This window comes from Vidua chalybeata, chromosome 16 (genome assembly GCF_026979565.1).
Source record: "Vidua chalybeata isolate OUT-0048 chromosome 16, bVidCha1 merged haplotype, whole genome shotgun sequence".
Classification (NCBI taxonomy): Eukaryota; Metazoa; Chordata; class Aves; order Passeriformes; family Viduidae; genus Vidua; species Vidua chalybeata.
The window spans coordinates 5,429,807-5,451,646 of NC_071545.1; the positions used below are offsets into that span (position 1 = coordinate 5,429,807).

A 21,840-nucleotide genomic window follows, 5' to 3' on the forward strand; every position below is an offset into this window, starting at 1 on the left:
CAGCGTGTGTACTGGGTTTAGCGATGTGGCGGCACAGCTGGAGCCGGCTGACCGCGGGCAGCGCTGGCAGCGCAGCCTGGGGACCGCGGGTGCAAACCCAGGTGTGGAGGGAGGTGTGCCGGGCCTCGCTCCGAGCAGGGGACATTCGCTGTGACTGGAAGTGCGGCTGGAGCAGCTGGGAAGTGCATTTCCACAGCAGCGAGGTGACGAGATCGCGAGGTAAACGAGCGCTCTTAAACGTGAGCAAAGCAGCTGTGGCTTCAGTCTGCTTGTTGGGACTGTGCCTACTACAGCGCAGAATCAAGAAACGGTAAATAATGTGTAAAACAGGCAGAAAAGTGATGCGGCGGGTCTGAACTCTCGGGCCAAACCCCTCAGCCGTTTCCGCCGGACGCTGGACCCGGGCCCGGCCGTGTCACAGGGCTCGGCCCTCGGGCCCTGTGCGGCCGCCATCTTCCCCCGGGGCCGGGAAGGGAAGTGCCTCCCGGGCGGGCTCTGCCCCTCAGCGGAGCCGCGGCGGCCGCTGCCACCTCCCGGCACGGCCGCGGACGGCGCCTGCCGGGGCCGCCGGCGGCCGGGAGCGCCGCGCCCGCTCGGGGCGGCCCCGGGGCGCTGCCGGGGGGGCGCGGGCGGGGCCGCCTCACGCCAGGGGCGGGGCCGGGGCCGCGCGAGGCAGCGCACTGCGCACGCGCACCGCGCCGACGCCCCCGGCACGGGGCTGTGACGGCGTAACCAAACCTGCGTTAGCCCCGCCCCCCGGGGTGTCCCGCCTGACGGACACGTGAACGGGCCAATGAGCGTTGGGAATCCCGCACGGGCCGGCGGTGCCGGGGCGGTGGTGGCCAATCGGGCGCTGCGGGCGGGACGGGCCGGCTGCGCGTTCCCAGGCGCCTCGGCCGGGCTCTCAGTGCGCTCGGGGCGGTGCCGGCGCTCGGAGTGTTTGGGGCCGGCGGAGCGACGGGCGGGCCCGGCATGGGGGTGAGGTAGGGCCGGCCCGGCGCACGGAACGAGCGCGGCCGGCTGTCGGGACCGGGTGTACGCGGCGGTGGGACGCGGAGCCGGGCGGAGGATGGAGGACAAGAAGGAGGAGGGCGAGGCGGAGATCCAGGAGCACGGGCCCGAGCACTGGTTCAGCAAGTGGGAGCGGCAGTGCCTGGCTGAGGCCGAGCAGGAGGAGGCGCTGGCGCCGGAGCTGCAGGACGAGGCGGCGGCGCAGCCCGAGCACAAACAGCAGAAGCTCTGGCACCTCTTCCAGAATTCGGCCACCGCCGTGGCGCAGCTCTACAAGGGTGAGCACGGTCGGGGGCTTAGGGAGGGCACAGCTGGGGCGGCTGCGGTCAGGCGGCCGGCGGAGCGCGGTGGGCTCGGGGCCCGGGCAGTGGAGGGTGGGGGCGTCGAGTCGCCGGGGTGGGGAGGTGCCCGCAGCGGTACAAAGGGGCCGAGGCGGCGGGAGGAGCGGCTGCCGGCCCGCGGCCGCCCTCAGAGACGGACGGGAAAACAAAATGGCGAGAGGGAGGGGGAGCCGCGGTCGCGGCCCGGACAGCGCCCGGCGCGGCCTCTGGGGCGGCTCCAGCGCCGGCCCGGCCGCACCCCCTCCCCCGGCTGCCGGAGCGCTCGGAGCGCGGCCGCGGGGTGTCGGGGCGCTCCGGCGGGGGCCGCGCCGGGAGGGTCCGGGCGGCGGGGGCGAGACCCGAGTGCCGGGGAGGGTGGGGGGGGGGGCCGGGAAGCCCGGCCCTACCGGCGGCTCCCGACGCCCAGCCCCGGGAAGAGACTCCCGACAAAATGGCGAAGCGGGGCCGGGCTCATTGTGCGGCGGGGCCGGGGCGGGGGCGGCCGGGCGCTCCCCGCCGCGCTGGGGGCACCGCGCCCGCTGCCCCGGCCGGGCCGCTGCCCGCCCGCCCCGCTCGGCCCCGATCCGGAGCTGCCTCCGGAAGGTGGAACAAAATGGCGAAACCTAACATGGCCGTTCGGAGCGGGTGACTCCAAAATAAACAGCGTGTGTCCTTCCCTCCCTGCAGACCGGGTGTGCCAGCAGCCGGGGCTCTCCCTCTGGGTCCCCTTCCAGAACGCCGCCACTGCGGTCACCAACCTCTACAAAGGTAAGGGGCTGCCCCCCGCTGCCCCGGCAGCCCTCTCCGCCGAGCCGGGCCCCACTCTGCCTCTTGCCCCGGCTTACTCATAAGTAGGGCCTGTTAATGTCTCTTATTCACCCTGATAAAATCTAACCCGAGACTGCTTCCTGAATCTTGCAGGTTTTCCCTGGTCCACTTTAGCTGACGGTAGCTGAATCTTTTCTGTTGCCTCATGTCAGTGACTCATAAACTTAAAATCTGTTTCACTTTGAGACCCTTGAAAAAGGGTATTTTAACACGTGTCTCTTTCTTGTGAATTCAAGAGAAGCGTACAATGGCTCATTAAACTACTGAAATTCCCTGCGTTGCTTATATTTCATGGTGCATTAGATGTTGGGGTGTCAGTATAATTCCTTCTCTTTTGTGGTGAAGCGAAGTTGGGTTTAGTGTTCATAAAATTCTGCATAGCTGTTATGTGACAAAGTTTTATCTTCTTGTGGCACTGAGGCTTCTTAAGTAAGCCTCACAGTTTATTTTAAGCACTAGAATGTCATTATGTCTGTGTGCAGTGTGGCTGTAAGAAGGCAGTGTTAGCCAGAACTTTTATAGGAGTGTGCTCTGCATGTGGCTGTGCTTTAGTGCTGGTTTACTGGGTGCTTCTGAACTTTGCAGTTCTTTGGGTTGTCCCAGGAATTCTTGTCTGCGGAAGGATCATTCAGTGGTTTTTACTTTGTTAAAAAGGTTGTGCTAAAATGATACATATCAGTGAAGGCTGAAATTGGCACATTGTGATTCCCATTGTCACTGCCTTCCATTCCAAGGAAGGGAAGCGCTTTAAAATTCCAGATGTTTGTTTTTCTGGCTTATAGTTTGACTTTTTTCCCCTTGGTCTATACAGCACTATTTGTAGTTCTAACTCTATGCTCCTTCATTTGCCTCCAGTTTTGTCATTTTGGATTTGCTTTAAGCAGTTGAACTTGATGTGTTTGTGATGGGTGATCAGATTTCTGGCAGATGTGGACAGAGCAAGGAGGAAATGTAGGTGCACAGCCCTCACTGCCAGAGTCTTGCCTCCTGCAGAAGGTGCATTTGAATGCTTGTGCATGTGTCAGGTCATGTGAAGGGGCAGCACCTCAGAGCAGGAAGGTGCTGGCCTGAGGGAGTGGGTTACTAGAACATGTCTGGGGACAACAGTCATTTGAGAATGGTGCTAGAGTAGCAGCAGGTAGTGTTAATAAATTGTCTGGAATAATTATGGTCTGTCTTTTCAAATGGCATGGCTCTCCCTTACAGCATCTTTAGTATGAATACTTTGGCTGTTTATTTCTGCTTAAAATGTTAGATTACTTGTGCTCTAGGCAAAATGAGCCTTTTTGTTGACAATGATGTGATTAACCAATGAGTAGGTGATCGGGGAAATAAGCTGGAATCTGACTTAGGTCAGAAAAACCAAAAACCAGCACCTGAAACAAATGTTTTCTTCACACTGATCCTAAAGTACCTGAGTTACTCAGGAATGCCGTCTTTCAGTTTTCAGTTAACTTGCAAGTCAGTAGAAATTTGGAGATAACATGGTAGAACCAGCTGAACACTGTCATATCTGACAAGCTGGAGTCTCTTACTGTGAGCTTGCTTTCCCTAGTGGTGAACATGGCTCTTAAAAAAAACTCCTGTTTTTCACATTCTCAGTACTGTTTGTTTTGGAGGACTCTATCAAAATACTGGAGGAATACTTGGTGTGGTGAACTGAACACCACAAACTGCCTCTTGCCTTGTCAGCTGCTTTCTGATCTGATAAATACTTGGATTTTTGAGGCATCATCTTTTTAACAAGAGCAACCCGAGGAATGGTGCATAATGAGAATGCCATGATGTTTTGAATGTCAGCATTTCTTCTGAATATAGATTAGAAGTTTAATATCACACAACACTGATGGTCTTATGTCCTGAATTTCTGGTGCTGGTGATAGAGACTGCATTCAAGGCACTTCATTATCTTGATTGCATGAAAAAAGTGAAGGCATGGCTTTGTGATGTAGGATTTAGAATTTAAGGCCACTGTGGGAAGTTCTAGGTATATGTTAGAATAAGACTTCTGAGCCTACAACTTACCTTGTTTTTATTAAAAAAAACCCTGAATATTTTCTAATGTTGATTTTTGACTTAGTAATTTGAGAATATATGCAGCTTGACTGCTTAGGTTTTGCCAGCTTAACTTTGTAAACAAAGTAGTTGTGGCTTTTACCATAAAAATCTAATCTACCCGGGGTAATGATGCTTGAAACTTCTCTGGGCTGCATCAGCAGTCAGTGTTTGACCTCATACCTAGTTCACAGTTAGCACTTTGTAAAGCATTCTCATACACAAAGAAAGCAGGGTATTGACGTAAAGCCGGCCTCCAAGCCTCAGAAGGACACTCCTGGTATTTCAGGAAGTGATTAAAGGAGTATTTTCAGTTTCCAAGTTGGCTCCAGAGTGTTTGGGCAGCTTTTACTGCCAGTGCATTGAAGTCTGGGCTGCTGTGGAGTACAAAATGGCAGGAAGAATAATCTGTCATGTTACCATTGCTTTCAGAAGAATTAGCATTTGTAAATGTAGCCTTCAGATTACAAAGTAGTACAGAGTGGATAAAAATAACAGGTTAAGTGTACTTTATTTACTAGTTTAGTTTATACTCCGAAAGCTCCCAAAATTTAACTCAGCTCAGTTAGAGGTGGTTTTAGTCTTTTGTGTTAGGTTTGAAGTGCTGCTCTTTGGCAGTGTAGACCTCAGTGCTGTCTTTCATGGTCTGTGCAGTGGTGCCTTAGAATAAAAGTCCAAGAATAACATTTAATAGAAGTACTTTTTGGGTTCTGGAGTGTGACAAAACTACATTAGATGTGTACATCATTGTTTGTAAACCAATGTTTTGGGATAGCGGTTCTTAAAGAAATACCTTTATCTTCTGGCTTTTGTCTTGGGCTTCATTAATAAAACAACAATATAAAATGCTGTTTAAATCAGCTTTGCCACATTAAAAGCATTCTATGGAATTCAAGTAAACAAAATTGGAGAGGATATGTTCATGTCTTTTAAGGAGCAAGAGCAACATAACAGTACTTTACATGAAACTGAAATAGGTGTTGTCAAAGCTCTGATAGCAAACTTATGACTAACAAGATGAGCATAATTGTGTAGTGAACAGGATTTGTCCCACCTGTTACTGTGGTTTGAAACTTACTCAAACTGGTAGCCAGAAATACACTTCCCGAAGTTTGAAAGCAACTTAATACATTGGAGACACGGTTATAACTGATGTGCACAGGTGACTAGTTACTTTAACAGAGAGGGAAATTGCATTTTGTAGTAGGATTTATTGTAAATAGTGTGTTTAATACTTTTGTATATCAGAATTGCCATGGGATCCTAAATGGAGAAGAAAACTTTCTTAGCCTTTGTAAATGGTATGTTGGCTAATTGAAAGACGTTGGGGACACTTGTGTTCTAACTAGTTTCAGGACTGTGGCCTGTGAATTGCCTCTGTACTTGAAATCCAGCTGAAAATAGAAGAATTTGAAAGAAATCTTGAGTTTTCTGGCAGTTTCTTACGTGTCAGAATGATGAAAAGCAGTTACTCCTTTCTTATGTTAGGGCTTCCTGGCTGTATTGATGCACTTTGTGTGTCTAATTCTGTTGTCCATTGTTTTAAGTATCTTCCTCAGTCTGACAAGCTCTGAGTGTGTTTTTAATGTAAATAAACAGTGCTGTGGTGTTGACCTGAGGTATAGTAAATGCTGTTTAAGTGGTGCTGGAGTTGCTGTTGACTACCTGACTTGTAAAGAGGATGAAATGTTTTGGCTAATACTCTCTTCAGGTTTAATGGAACTCTTCTTTGCTGCTGCAGCCACCTTGGTGCTGCCTTATGGTGTAACCTGTAGAAGATGTAGATATTCTTTCCTGTGGTTGGCAGGAGGCCACATCAGTGCTGTGCCATGCTTTACATTGCTGTGTAACACTAAGAGAACTTTTTTCTGTCCTCTTGCAGAGAGTGTGGATGCCCACCAGCGAAGCTTTGATTTAGGAATTCAGATTGGCTATCAGCGTCGGAATAAGGATGTGTTAGCCTGGGTTAAAAAACGCAGAAGAACTATTCGAAGAGAAGACTTAATCAGCTTCCTTTGTGGAAAAGTCCCTCCTCCAAGAAATTCTAGAGCTCCCCCAAGACTGACTGTAGTATCCCCTAACCGAGCTACTTCAACAGAAACTAGCTCATCTGTAGAGACTGATTTGCAGCCCTTCCGTGAAGCCATAGCTCTGCATGGTAACAGTCACTTTTTCAATACTACTTGGTTAAAATTGGGTGGGGGTTCTTAAAGCATGTTTGGCATATGATAATGTGTCATGTACCTGGTGTTCCAGCTGAAGGTATCCCCTTCGTTCTTTAAGGGAGCTTTTGCAAGTACAAGGCATGTGTTGGCTGCTAGAAATTTGTATAGTTGAGTATTTTGAATGAAGAAAAGGTACTGAATAAAAATGAAATTTGGGTCTGTAATATTGCAGAGCTGTGAACTCAGCAGTTAAGTATCAAGTCTTGGTAGTGTTTTTGAAGCATGAAGAGACTTGGCATTCATACCAATGCTAAAGTAAACAGAATTCTTGGAGAATGGCAATGCTATGCTAGCAACTAGTTTTAAATATTAAGATTTGACTATTAGCAAATTTTTGAGGGCTTAGGGGGAGGGAATTTGATGTCTGTGGCTCTGTCTCTAGCACCTTTGTTAGGCACTGGATAATGCAGTTCAGCATTCTACTTAAAGTACCCTGGAAAGGGTGTTTTAGTTATACATTTTTTAAATAACTGAGTCCTGTTCAGAAGTTTGTTCTAGGTCACTTTCAGATTTACATGTCTTCCAGTGTCATACTGAATTGCCTTCCTTGCCATCACCAGCAATGTTGGGTGTATCTCTTTTCAGACATGAATATTCAGTAGCTTATTCTGTATTGGATTATGGGATAGACAGATGTGCTTTAAATTGCTCTTGAGGTGAGATGAGGCAGTTCACCTCTGGGTTTTATGCCTTCTAAAATTCAAAAGGGTAGCAGATACCTTGAGGTACAAACCCTGGACATTCTAAAAATGAAAATTAAGCTATCTAGAAGTGCAACCTAAATGAAATTTTTATTGTCTGGATATTCTCAGTGGGAGGATAGAATTGATGGGTTAATTAGAAGCATGAATTCCTGAAAATGCATCTTGGCTTCTGCTGTGCTGTGACGGCTTTTAAAGATGCCTAGTCCAGACACTGTTACTGTCTAGGTGACAGCCATTTAAACCAAACATGCTTCCCCACTCAGTCACGTTGGTTTTGGCAGTTTCCTGTCTCATACTGGAAGGGGGCTAGGGAATTCTGTGCACCACTGTTGCTTACTCAGTGTAGATAAAATTAATTTCATGAGAACAGCTGCAGAAGCTGGCTCTCACTGTGGTGAGCACCCTTGTAAAAATGCTATTCTGAAAATATAGTTGAATCTGTGGAGCTGCATTTAACTGTAAAGGCTCAGTCTCAGGTGAGAGGAAGCTTAGGTATGCTCACTTCAGCACAGTGAGCTCTCTAAGTAAACTCGGAGGCTTTTTTTTTTTTTTTGGTAATATGGCTCTTTTTGTGTCCATGTATCATTTCCAAGCATCTGCTTTGTACAGAGGTGGTTTATGGAAGTAACTTCTCTATAGGATGAGGATCTGAACAATGATGTATAAAATTTCCCGTATTTCATAATGTAATGCAGGGTCGTGAGGAAGTTCTGTCCTCTCTAGTGGCACAACAGGGGCTCAGAATGTACTTTTCCCCTTCATCAGCTGGTTGACAAGATTACATGTCAGTCACCTTCTGGATTAGGTTCTCCTCATATCAGTTTCAATCTGGTCCTTGACACAAATGCTTTTGTACTAATCCTTTAGTGACTAGGCTTGTTTTGGGCCTTAAAACTGTTTTTAGGTTATTGCCTACAATGTCTGCATTACTCCAGCTTCTCCCCCTTTCTTTTGTTTCTTTAAGGAAGTTGTGATTAAGCAATCTCATGAACTCATTTCCTATTTATTGTAGGGCTTCTCAAAACTATGTTTTGATTTTGAAACCTGCCAAGGATCTTCAGGTGTGTGTAAATTGTCCTCATTAGGCTTGTGCTTATAGTAATTTTTGGCACATTGTTTGAAAGTGCTGCTTCTAAGTATCATGAGGGAACATGAGAACCTGATCATAGTGAGGAGCAGGCCCAGAGGTTTTGAGAGGAGTTTCCAACTGGCATGTAAAGGTGGGAGGCTGTTTTGTGCTGGTTGGCTTCCTGGTGGGAATAGAGTATTTCTTTACTGGCCATGTGGATGGGTTGAATTAGATTTGGGGGATAATGCTAAAACTTCGCTGCTTGCAGCAAGACCTCTTATAGTAAAGCAGGGATAGGTATGAATAGCCTATGGCACCAAGTAAAGCTCAGTGGAAGCAGAGCTGGCATATTGACTTCTCAGAAATAGGTACTTATGTGTCTAAAGATCATGGCATTATAGCTTGTTGACCTTCCCCTTTGATGGTGGAAAATACCTCTTTTTTAATCATGTAACCCCTAAATGCATCATAAGCACATCTGAAAATTTTGACAGAAGCAGTGGTAACAAAATAGCTAATAATTCAGTATTTCCTGGAACATCAAACAGAATTCTAAGTGTATGCCCTAGACTAAAACATTAGAGGTTAGCATCCTTTAGGCATCAGTGCAATCTTGAAACTGTATGCTTCATCTGAAAAGAAATATCTTAAAACTGGATTTTTGTCTCCAGCCCTGTAACGTCTAACCTGTATTTTATCTCTGCAAGATGGTTCACAATTTTTTTTTGACAGGATATTGACCCCAGAATTTAATCTTGTGATACTGATTACCAAGTCTTCCTACTGCAAGAAAACTTGAGAGCAGAAGAGCAGAGAAGAACCTGTTACAGTAGCTAAAAGCAAAATTATCATGACAAAAAGTTAGGCATGAGAATGTTTAAGATGTTTGTGATCTCCCTTTTATTTTTAACTCCATGGCACCTATGCTCTGCAGTTGTTACTGAAATCTTTAGTGTTACTTAGTGAGAATGAGACTTTGGAACCTTACTCTTGAGAGAGTAAACTTCGGTAAACAACATCTTCTCCCTTATTATCAGCTTTTCGCTGTTAGCGTGCTGATGGGTAACCTTTGAAATATAGCACGGCTGGTGACTTGAACTGTGAATATTTGAAAAGTTCAAGCCTTTTAGAAAAGCTGAGTAGTTATTTCAAGGTAATACATGAGGTTTTTATCTGAAGTGCCAGTGCAGTTTTCTGAAACTTTAATGAAATCTCAGTCTGATCTTGGTGTTTTAAGATGTGGTAGTAGAAGATAATACCTTTATTATCCAACATCTCAGTTACAGAGTTGGGTTTTTAACTTCCATTAGTCCCTGAAGTGTCATTGCAGCTAGGGAGAGTATGGATGTATCTTCACTTACTCTCTGGATGTGTATTGACATTTCCAGTTCTGTAAGAGAGAAGTTTCAAATGGCACAATTACATCAATCTGAGCTAACAGTACAAGATTCCCAAACACTGCCACATGCTCGGCCACGTTGTGCCTGGCTGTAGCTGCAGTACCAAGTCTGGTGCACAGCCCGTGGCCTTCACTGTGGGGTGTGCTCCATGTTTCACAGACTGTCCTCCCAGCATCATGGGAGAAAATGCTGTGATATGAGGAGGGGAAAGCAGAAAGCTTGGAAAGGTAATGTTGAAATGCATTTGACTTAAGCATTCTTAATCAAATATTAGGTGAATTTAGGAAAAAAATAGGGCAGCAGTACGGTGAGAGAACATTAGTTCTTCTTCTCCTTAGGTTTAATGTTGATGTGTATAATTCATGTGATTTGGTCTCTGTGGGGTAGGGAGAGCACTTGCACATAGAAGTGTGTGACCTGGCCCCTTAAGAGTTTCCACTAGGCCTTCATATTTGCTGCTCAGAATATTGAAGTGCAGTTTAAAATGGGAGCACTTAGCAGAGTGGAGGAGCAGCAGTTGGTGAAAGAGGGAATGGGAGAACAGAGTTCCGATTGGTCTGACACAATTTAATTTAAAAGCTGTGTGTGTGTGTATATATATATATATATATATATATAGCTGTGATGGAATTGTGTATTGGTATGTGCTGCTAAAACTTGCTCTTTGAGCCAGTATTATGAAAGGGTGAATATGACAGAAGAGTGACAAGGATCTCTCTGCTTGCCATTTTGTATGTATCTGGGGTTATTAACTAATTCCTGCTTTAGTCACACTACCTAAGCATGAATGTTCCTTTTGATACTTCCTGATTAAAACTTCTAGAAACAATAGTTAGTACTATTACTCTGTGGAACAGTAGCTACCCAGTATATTATGCTGTGATAGTGACCTGAATAAGTTGTACATGGGCATGATTGTAGTGCAGATGAAACAGCATTTACAGTTTGTTAGGCCAGTGGTGATAAACTTGATAATTTTGAGTTGACAGTTTAAAGTATTTTGTAATGCATGAAACATACTCCAGTCAAGCATTCTAATATCTTGATAATTTTGGAATGTACTTAGTTATAAATTGGCTAGTATTGGTCACAGCTCTTTCTAATAGTACTCTAAGACCTTTAGAATATAACTCTTTGTAAAATCATTGTCTATGAAATGTCATTTTGTTGATGAAAGATATGACAGCAAAGAGAATGTACTAGGTACTGCAAAATCTTTGAGATACGCCTTCCACTTCAAACCTTTCAAATTCAAAAAGGGGTAAGAGCCATGTGGGCCTTCTTAAAGGCCTCTAAGAATAAAGGAGATGTCGCTGGTAGAAAGGAGTGGGAAACTTCAGAGGTGGGTGTGAGATTGTTGGAAAAGTGAAGCCACTTTAGCAGCTCTTTGGATCTCTGTCCTGTTGTATGGACAAAACTGGTGTGCCTGTGGTTAGGCCATATTAATCACAATATAGAAATTTGAGGTTGGGAAGTGGTATTTGCTGACAGTCGTGTCATCTTACCACTTCCTAGTGTCAGTTACTGCTTTAAATGCTTTGGGAAGAGCTCTGAGTCTGCTGAAAGCTTAAACTTAGAGTAATTCACAGTAAATGGTTTTTCTGAGATTTCCTCTGCCTTGCCACAGCTTCTTGAGGTAAAACTTAATTCTTTTTTCCCTGTTGACCAAAAGTAGATTTTTTTGAGCATTGCAGATTGTTCTCAAGAGATATTGGTTCCATGAAGTGGCATCTTGATATTTTAATATATGCCTTGAGTTTGCTTTGACTTTTCCATGTTAGCTCAATTAGCCAATCCAAACTGTGATCTGAGTGTTTCATTTGGCAGTTTTGTTCTTCTGGATGGATGGGCAGTGCTGTGTCATGTGGCTAACTGCCAGGAGCTGAGGCTGTCACTCAGTCTGTCAGTGTATCCAGCCATGGCTCTTACTGGTACTAAATACCTGTGTGAGTTGCAAAATTAACCTGTAGCTCAAAGCCCATGCTGTGATGCAATATCCTTGTATTCTGATCTATAGAAATTAATTCAAAGCTACTCTCCTGCCTTAGACACTTAAGTTGGCTTGAAGATTTTAACTTCTAATTATCTCCTGAAGGTTGTTTGTGTATTTAAATGAACAGTGATTCAGCATTACCTGAATACTGGGAAGTCAGTGACTGCTTTAGGCATTGCTTGTGAACTTTGGCAGTCTGGTTTAGAATATGCTGCAGCGTGTTAGAGATACATCTTTTAACTGTATCAACTATTTTAAAGAATGCTTGTTACTTGAAAAGGCTCCACTTAAAAACACAGTTGTTGAGTGGTGCCAAAAAATGTTTTTTGACATCACAGGTCAGTTTTGGGGTTTATTTAGAATAATTTTTCTTCCCTTACTTGGGCACTAGATGTAGTAAAAAGATGTCAGGCTAAAACTGAATTACTATGTTGCTCCTTTGGTATGAGTTGTATAACAGTAAATGACTGATAAGTGATGTAAATTGTTGACTCTTAAGTGTAAGTAATGACTGAACTTGTGTGGTCACAGCAGTTTGGCTTGGAATAGGGATGTGGGGGGAAATCTCTACAATCAGTTTGGATTTGAAGAAATGTCACCTGTATGCTGTCAGATTTTTTGCAATTTAAATGTACAGGATGAATTAATGTTTTTTCTAACGTATGTCATGCCAGTTGAAATTAAACTACTGATGTCTTTGAATTGTGATTTGTTACCTGCCCAAATTGTGTATGTTAGTAGTTTATCCAAGACATGGTATCTGAATTGGCTTTTTATCATACATTTGTCATCAAGTTTAGCTGCATTGCTTTATTTGGTGGATGCATGGGAAATTCTTTTCCTAATGGATTTGAATTTAAGCTTGTCCTTAATCCTGGGAATGCTGTCACAAACCTCATTTCTGAGTTACCTTTACACTAAAACAGCTTCTTCTGTTTAAATACTTTCTGCCATTGTGAATGAACAATGATTTTGCTATTAATAAAATCTGCAGGGTGCCTCGTGGAGTTCATACTGTACTTCTGGGCCCTGTTTGAACACCACTTGGAGCTGTAAGCAAGAGCCCTAAGAAAGAATCTGTGATTAGTGGCTGTGTCTACTGATTGTTGTGTAATGCCAGATCTGTGTAAAGTATTTCCTGTGCTGTTACAAGTTGGAAGCTTTAAGTGTTCATTCAGTAATGTTCAATAGAGTGAAGTTGGTTGGGCTGCTCCATCCTGACTTGTGTATCAACCTGCCATTGCTGCGGATGGCTTTTAGACTTCAGCTTCTGAGGTTTCTGGTGACTGATGTTGTAGTTCTAGCAGTCCTCTCTTCCCAGAGCCTCTGAAGTTGCCTATTTGGCCTGCCAGCAGCTGATGGATTGGGTTTTGTTAGGCTTGACTTGTCAGTCAGTGACTTTTGGCTACGCATTTGACAGTTCACAGAGATGTGAATTAATGCACACACAAGATTTGTGATGGCTGGCCAGAGCTATAGAATAATTGAGATGGGGGAAGAGAACTCTTAAGATTTTGAAGGTTACTGAGAGTGGAATCTTCCTGGACAGTTCAACATTTCCTTGTTCTTATTGTTAGAAAATATGCAGATCTATCTTTATCCTTCCTAGGGCCAACAGATGTTTCAGTACTCTTCTACTAATACTGAGATTTGAAAAAGTTATGATAGCAAAGATGTGTGTCTTATCTCTGAGCTCCTGTTTATTTCCAAATACAGCCTGAATTGGAAATTGAGAAAAGTAGTTAGACTTCTGTGTATTAGTCCTCACTAAATTTATGTTTTAGAATGTCCCACTTTTGTAAAATTGTAATGTTACAGAAGGCAGAGGTTAAATAAGTATGAAAGTTCATTATTGTCTTTTTATGGCCTTGTTTCTACAAGAAATAAACTTCAATTTGAATTGAACACCATTAATCTGAATAGAGACCAAAGTACTTGCAGGGTACCTGTGAACAGTGATTTGTATCAGATCTGTTGATAACAAATTTTGGGTGATTGTTATGTGGTTTTCCTTGCTTTTTCTTCAAGTGCATTTCTGAATTTAATAATACTAATGTGTTGGCTGTTAGTGTTAGCCATGAAATAAAAGTTTGTATTTATAAACTAGCCGTGGTGTACACCTGTCTGAGACCTGCTGCCGTACTGCAGTTTCCTTCAGGGAGTGAAAGGGAGCATGGTGATGGTATTGACACAAGACCAGGTCAGTTCAACTCAAAAGTCCTTCGCAGGGCTGTGTAGCTCTGGTTCAGTGTGAAGCCTATAAACTGAATTATCTGCTCTCGAGTATGTCCCTGTTCTGAATAGAATGTCTTGCCTTGTGGAGTTAATGTTTTGTGAGAGTGTGCTGTTACATCCTGATGTATAGGCTCACTTTTAATGGCAGAAAAAGCAGTTCTGGTAATTACTGGATTACACGGACTGAAAGCTGAGAAGGTGTGCTCTGGACTGGAGTGGTACAAATAGCAGGATGAAGTGTCTTTAAGATCTCAGTGGAATTTGGCTGAGTGCGATCCTGTGTGGCACACGTGGGAACTGAACTTTCTGTGCTGTCTGACTGAAGCCCTTTTTCTCTCTCTCCCCAGGTCTTAGTGGTGCAATGGCTAGTATAAGTGTTCGCTCGAGTACCCCAGGCTCGCCTACTCACGTGAGCAGTGGCTCCAATGCTAGTCGAAGGAGAAATGGACTCCATGATGTTGATTTGAACACTTTCATATCAGAAGAAATGGCACTCCACTTGGACAATGGTGGAACTAGAAAGCGTACCTCAGCCCAGTGTGGCGATGTCATTACAGACTCACCAACTCATAAACGCAACAGAATGATCTAAACTGCAAAAATTTCAAACCCACCATGCTGCTTGAAAGCCACTTGATCCTCAGAGTACTATTGAAAAGGAAACATGAGGCCATCTTTCCATATTCACTGTTTAAGACAAAGAATTCAATAAATGCCATAAAGGAAATTTTAGATATTACATTAGATGCCTCTTGTAACTGCGGCTTTCTTAAACTATATTCTTAGCAGAGGACATCAGATATTGTGTAGTAGTTAGCAAGATCATCATAGGCGAACATGTATCTGTTCCAAGGCTAAAAGTGACCTTACTTGTATTATTAAAGGGAAAGGAAATTTCAGATGTTTATTTGGCTATAGAATTCTTTTTTTTTTTTTTGTCCTTTATTTCCTGCTTTGAGTATTTGCTTAAACAGTATTGCCAGTTTGACTGAAATTGTCTACAACATGACTTGGCATCTTTGTCAAAACTGCAGGCTTCCATTTTTGCAGCACTGTACCATGCACCTAGTTTCTGTATAGTAACAGTGTGCAAGTTATAAATATTGGACTGTACCCTTTTTAGTTTTAAAAGCAGTTGATAATTCTGGTGATTGTGTGATAATGTAAAGAGGTGCTATGATGGTCATGCAATTAATACTTAATATTGAATCAATACAAGGATCTTTATTGGATTCACTTTGTGTGTTCTAGTGCTCTGAAGTAGCAATATTAAACTTCTCCCCAATTAACTTCATAGGCTTTTAAATCAGTTTGAGAAAATATATGTACTTATTGGTATTATCCTTGTGGTAATCATACACAGTGCAGACTGCACCAGTGCTGACCTAAATTTAGAGAAAAATGTCCTGTAATTGGAAAATAGGCTTTTCTGTTCAGTATTAGTGAAGGGTAGGTTTTGTGTACACCCATATCCTATTTTACATTTCTTGTGAAGTAATTGCCCATTGCTGGGGAGGGGTGGGAGGAGAGGGAATGTGGGGAATAGTTGGAAAAGGGGTGTGTTCTAACAAGTAAGACTTCTGGTCACATGTGGAAACTTGGACTAACTTAAACAAAATTCTGTGATGCCATCCCCTTCAGGAGGGAGTGATGTGCAGGTTCTGTGAAGTGCTAAGAAAATAATTTAAAACTGGAAGTTGATTATAAAACTCTGGATAAACATGCTGTAAGCATGAATTAAAAAGGATAAATGGCTTTCTTTTTGTGTTTAGCTTACATTCATAGGATTGAACTCTGGCTGCCGTAACTTAAGCATAGTCTAAAACTGAACTAGAGATCAAGACTGATCTGCTGCAAATCTGTTTCAGAGTGGGGAAGGACAGATGTCAGTCTCAGAGTGTCCTGACTATTTTTATATGTAGAGGGAGGAAGTGTTTGGTGGAGAACTCTGGCTTTAGGGCCTCTAAATCTCTGCCTTGGAAAGGGATAATACAGGAAGAATAAGAAAATTAAGAGCTCCAACCCTGCACGTTGAAGAAAGGGGTATTTAGAGAGGTGGTGTGCATGCTTTAACTGGAAGCATAGGCTGATCCTGGGATTAAATGTAATTATGCTAGATTCCCAGTACTAAAAACTGTGGTTTCTGATGAAGTTAAGGCACCTTGAGCTCCATGTTAATACACAGCTCTTCAAGACTTTTGCTTACGTGCTTGTAGAGTCAGATCTCTTTTGTATTATCTTTGCTGTTCGAAGCAGACTTCACGGTAGGTTTGCCCTTTATACTCTCTCATGGATGTCTGTAGTCAAGGCAAGACAGCAGTGCTGTGTGAGATACTCAAGGCTCTCTACTTGAGCCTTATTTCCTTGCCTTGTGGTGCTTCCATCACATTTCTTTACACTGAAGAGCCCTTGAAGATGTCAGTAGTTGCACAGTACTGTAGAGAGAGGCTCTGTAGTTCATGGACAGCTGTCAGGACTGTCCAAAGAAAAGTGCTAAGAACTGCTCCAACCCCCACCTGTGTTACATAGCTGAACTTGCACATCACTTGAAGACTCAGTATACATTATTTTCAGCTACTGCTATTAACTACAATTCATAAGGTTTAGTTTATGTAAGATGTTAATACTGCATAAAGCTCGTTTCTTTTGGAGACTGCATTTTCAGCAAAGATTTTGAAGATGGTATCTGAATATACATTAGTATTTATTAGACTATTGGCAGAGGGATTTTTCTGTTCTAAAAGAAAGGTGGAGTCCTGAATAGAAAGGACAGGTGTGAGAACCATTCTTCAGCTCTTCTCTTTATTTTTTAACTGGCTTGTACAAGTAAGATGCTTATGCTCTGCAACTTCTAACACACTTTATTCTTGGTGTGGTAAAGGTGACATCGTACTGGTATCAGTCCTGCACGCAGGGACTGAACTGTAGCAGTGCTGCTGCTCTAGCCCAAATACAGAGCCTGTTCAAATTATTTCTCCCCTTTCTTGCAGTGAAATAAATAAATCCTGTTAATGCTCTGAAGCATTAATTCAGTCTATTACCATCTAAAACTAAATTTGTCTGGCTTCTTATTTAATTTGTGCCATTTTTCTTTGAAAGAAAGCAGACTTTGATATTAAACTGGTTGCATTAATTTTTTTTTTTTTGCTTGTATCTTAAATATTTGGCAACTTTTGATTGTTTTTCATTTAGCCCCAACTGTTGTTTGTTCTTTAACCTCTGCCAGAGTGATCAAAAATGCATGTATTCACCTGATAAACACAGGAGAACAGGTTGTCTCTAAAAAAAAAAAAAAAAATAAAAAAAAAGTCCAGTACCTCTTGCTTTGAAGACTATTTCTTGTGCCAGTGTAGAAAACTGATGTTCTGGAAATAGCTTTCAGCTATATCCAAACTGTAGCTCCTGGAGCCAGAAGTGAGTTGATTGTCAGTAAGGAACACTGACTGGAGAACTGTTTAGTTTGGTAAAAATGGTGCTTACTTTTGCTTTCTCCTCTGAGTCGTGCAGTTGCCCGGTCTCTTCTCCGTGTACATCCAATCGAACCTGAATGTGCGGCAGTTACATAAAGTACATCCTGCACTGAAGCTACTGAGCTTGGCTTGCTTATTAATGAAGTAAGTTTTAAATGTTCAATTTAAATCTATATTACAATAAAGTCATGCAAAAATGATTTTGGTTGAAATTGAAGTCCTGCAGTTAAACTTACTTTCAAATGTGGTTTACCCAGCTGGAGTAACAGAAACTCTAAGTCATAATAAACCTAATAAAAAAAATACAACTAATCAGGCTGCTTCGTAGTTCTTTTAAGTTTCTGAATAATACAGTCCAATAATCGCAGACAAGATGTGATTAGTGTGAGCTGACAGGCTGCCTTGGTTGTGCAGATCAGGACTTTCCTTGAATGCACTTTGGTGGTAGCTGTTTGGTGTAGCTTACACCAAACAGGGTTTAGTTTTGTCTCCTTTGGACTAATGATGGTACAGAAAATTGGGGCGTACTACATTTGTACAAGATGTTCTGCAGGCTTCAACATCACTAATACTTAAAAGAAGCATCTTAAAGAGATTTAAGTGGCATAGTTTAGGAAGTTAAGTGGTGTTGACTTCAATAGTAGAGCTTTCCAGTCTTTTGCAACAGACTCTTTGGACTTAAGTGAAATCAGGCGCTTTAATTAGCGGCATTTTGTGCTTCATGTGGGTGTCCCTAAACCTGGAAACTATTTTCCACTTGCTTTATCAGCAGGTTTTAGAATTCCATTATGAAGGAAAGCTTTATTTCATAGGGGCTTTCAAGTTTAAAAAGTATCTTTTTAATTAATGTTAACATTTTTTCACTTACTTTGCCACCAAAGTGTTCCAGCAGGAATTTAGAAAGATTCTTAAATGGCTTCTAAAACCCAGCATCTTTCAGTTATTAGCCTAGAGCTAAGTAATCCTTTGGCAGAGATGAGGAATGCACGCCTGGTGTGTTCTGTGGGGTGCTCTACACCAGGTGGGGCTGATGTGGTTGTGTGGGGTGGCCACAGGGCCCTGTGGCTGCTCGTTCAGAGCCTCTGGTTGTGCAAGGTCAGGGGGAAGGCCCTGGAACTCCTTGTCTGAGCCTGGGGCTCCTGGGGAGAGATGGAACCTGGGCAATTCCCCCAGAGCCCTGAGCCAACACTGGTGCTTTGTGCTGCCCTGCTCCCACTGGGCCCTCTCAGACTGTCCCAAAAGGATAACGCACACAGGCTGTGTGAATAAACCACCTGGGTCCCTTCTGTGTAGGAGGCAAGCATCACCTGGCTCTGGGGTTTTGTAAAAGAGATGGAAGCCAGATGTTCCTCAGTGGCTGGTGAGATTGCAGCATTTCCCGTGTGACTTCGGCTGGTGGTGCTGCTGTCCCAGCAGTTACCAGGGGCTGTGGAACACCAGGACTGTTCATTGGCCACAGTGGGATGTGAAGGGGGAGTGCACAAGGTACCAGGATCTCCTTGGAATCTGCTGTGAGCCCTTTGGGCAGACACTGCCTTGTAGAAAACCTTACAATTCAATACTAAATGCATCAATCAGCTGGTTAAAACAGCTTGTAAGACCAGTCTTCATCATGCTTTGTAATACTTCACTGCTCTTCTATCAGATTTATTTTAAGGTGAAGTTGTCTCTGGGTACTAGAGAACAGCAAGCTGGGCATGAAGGGGAATCCTGGGGTCCCTTGTTGGTGTTGTCATGGAGTAACAACATTGCATCTTAGAAAAACTCACAATGCTTTTCCAGCTCTGAAACTCAAGCCATAGGAATTTTTTTTTGGTACTTTGAACACCTGGTGTGTTTTTTATAAAACATCAAAGCAGAAGATACAAAATGTTTGCATTTAAAGTAGGTGTGCTCAGAACCTTGTTCTGTTTCTGCTGGAGTTCTGAGAGGACCACGTCCAGCTCCTGCCCATGCAGCCCTGTGTACCTTTGCTCACAGAACAGGCCAGTGCTGCCCAGTCCAGAGGTTAGTTTGTTGTTTTTCTGGGCATTCCCATTTTCATATTGCTGTTTAAACTTAGCTTTCTTGTTTTGAAGTGAACTCCTTGAGTACCATCTATAATGGGGTATGCAAGATCAAGATGGGGAGAAAATACCAAGTTCTGCTGTTTAAGTGAGAGATTACTTGATCTCATGTAATTAATAACTCATAGTCTCTAGTGTTACCTCTCTGCAAGATTCACTTGCAAACCACAAAAATATGTGCATCTTTGGTATGCTTTAGGCCAGTCTTGTGGCTGTTTTTAAAAACACCTGCTGTGCTTTTTTGAATATATTTCAAATTTCAAAGCTCTGGGGAGAGAGCTTTGCCATGAGTTTGCAAGAGTGATATTGCTATATCTATTTCATGGAGTACAGCTGAAGATAACTAATGCTGTCTTCAACAAAAGTGTTCTAACACCTGTTTTCCTCTGAAAGCAGAGGAAATAACACCTGTATTCTCTCTGAAAGCCCCAACAAAAAGAAATACATGGTTTATGCTTAGAGGTGAGTGAACTTCTCAGCTGAGGGGGACCATCTTCTAGATACTTGCATTGAATGCCCTGCCAGTAATTCTACTGTTTTTTCTACTGAGGGAACTATAATTTGTATTTTTGCTTTCATCTCTTAAGCTTTTCTGCTGAAAAAGCTCACTCAGTGAAACCTATTTTTTTCCTGGCTACATTTAAATTACTTCCTGTGAAAGAGCATCTGTGGTCTCCCATGGGGTAGGCAGGCTTTTTTCCTCTCCCTGGAGAAACTGTTGTCCTTAATGTGAATCACTGAAGATGCGTGTCTTACTGCTAAAAGGAATTTTAAAGTCTTTCATTTGAGTGATTGCGGTTTTCAGAGCAGGAATCTGCTGAAGATATGCTGAATGTTGTAGCTGCAGAGGCTTGTGTGCTTCCAGATGACAGTGCAGGGATGTAGCTCATTTGGAGTCTGAAATTATTAATTAAAACCTGATTTGTCTGCAATTCCTTGCTCTACAACAGCTTCTGAGGTAGTCTTGCCAGAATTCAGAATTCCTTAGGCCTAGATGCATATCCCAAATTATGAACAGTTCATCTGTCCTGTGTAGAAATTTTCCAGAAAAATGGATTCTACATATTTCAATTTCAACAATTGGGTCTTTAATACCTTCAACACAAGACCTAAGAGTTCCCTCAGAGTAAGTCTCCAAGTTGACTTGATCTTTCCTGATTGACCCACAAGCCTTGTCTGCATCTGGTTTTCTTCCTCCCGTGTGTGACCCTACCCAAGAAGCTTCTCCCTGTGCTGAACACAGCCTGTCTGAAGGGCCAGGTGTTTCTGGTAAGTGCTTTTATATAATTTGTGGTGGTTTTTCCAAGTTAACATAATCATGGATTGCCTGCAGGTTGTGGGGCTTCCAGCCCTGAAGATACTGCAGATTCCATCCTGTTCTTGGACCTGCTTTGGGCAGAGATTGGAGCAGGTAACCTCCCAGGCTCACTTTCCACCTGAATTAGTCTTAAGATTTTCTCTCTCCTGACCTTCTCAACACAGTTTTATCTGTGAGGGGGTAAAGGGCACTGCTGTCCTTGCTGCCAAGCCATATCTGCTGCTCAAAACACTGACCACTGGCAAGAACAGATGAATTTTCCTTTCCTATGAGGCACATGCTCCTCTGGAAACTTAAAGATTGTCATCAAAACTGCAACAAAAGTACAGGTAGCCCTTCAAAGCAGAAACCAATCCCAAATTTGACTATGTGGATTTCTTGTCTCCATCTTGCACATTTCATGAGCTTTGAAGGAACTGGGTGGGTTTGGGCTGGATTGTGAAGCAGGTGTGTGCCGAGTTTGTGTTGCCTGATGGAACCATTGCCTGCAAAGGAAGAACATCTGACCGACCCTGGTTTTGATAAAGGCATAAAAATGCCATTTTGTAAGGGCTGAAATTCCAATTAAAAGTTTCTCAGTGGTTCTGAATTAAGGCCAAGCCAGTGAACTGGGGAGTGAAACGTTGTATACGTTGGATTCTGTTAGTGTGCATTCTGATGTGATTCGATATGGGGGAAAGGGCAGAACACTGAGGATTAGATACACAGTCAGTTAAGGCTCTAAGTGTTATGTCCATTTCTTCTATGACTTATGGAGAAACCCTAACTCTGAACTTACACCTGTTACAACTTTCTACTTACTGGACAGTGTCTCAGAAAAGCACCCAGTGAGCTGTTGGCTTCTTGAAATTGTTTTACATAAACCTGGGATATTGCCTGAAAAGTAGACTCCAGATTAGTTATTCTGTTTCAGCCTAAAATCACCAGAAATTCAGATTTTTGGAAGTTGTTCCAATGCCTGAGTGAGCCCAGACTATGCACAGATGATCAGCAGAAGATGCTGAAAACCAGAAGGAATAATGTGATGTGCAAGAGGTGATACAGAAGCCTTGGAAGGTGAAGGGGATTTTCCTGTGGGCTCTCATTGCCCTCAGCTGCAGTAGCTCTGGGCTTAGGCTGGATGGAGTAGGTTTGTGTTCCTGTAGG

The 21,840-nt window shown here is 43.4% G+C and overlaps 1 protein-coding gene across 3 annotated transcripts; it reads left to right on the top strand.

Annotated features, from left to right (window-relative positions):
• Positions 1 to 844: 844 nt before the first annotated feature.
• Positions 845 to 14,739, top strand: HAPSTR1 (HUWE1 associated protein modifying stress responses). 3 transcript variants are annotated; one of them, XM_053957381.1, is made up of 5 exons: positions 847 to 1,289; positions 2,019 to 2,099; positions 6,097 to 6,372; positions 13,713 to 13,805; positions 14,188 to 14,739. In XM_053957381.1, the coding sequence occupies exons 1-5, from the start codon at positions 1,070 to 1,072 to the stop codon at positions 14,430 to 14,432; spliced, it is 915 nt and encodes a 304-aa protein (XP_053813356.1). In that variant the 5' UTR covers positions 847 to 1,069; the 3' UTR covers positions 14,433 to 14,739. The 3 variants fall into 3 exon arrangements, with proteins under 3 accessions (XP_053813357.1, XP_053813356.1, XP_053813358.1); XM_053957382.1 differs by lacking the exon at positions 2,019 to 2,099 and having other exon boundaries at positions 845 to 1,289; XM_053957383.1 differs by lacking the exon at positions 13,713 to 13,805 and having other exon boundaries at positions 850 to 1,289.
• The last annotated feature ends 7,101 nt before the right edge of the window (positions 14,740 to 21,840 follow it).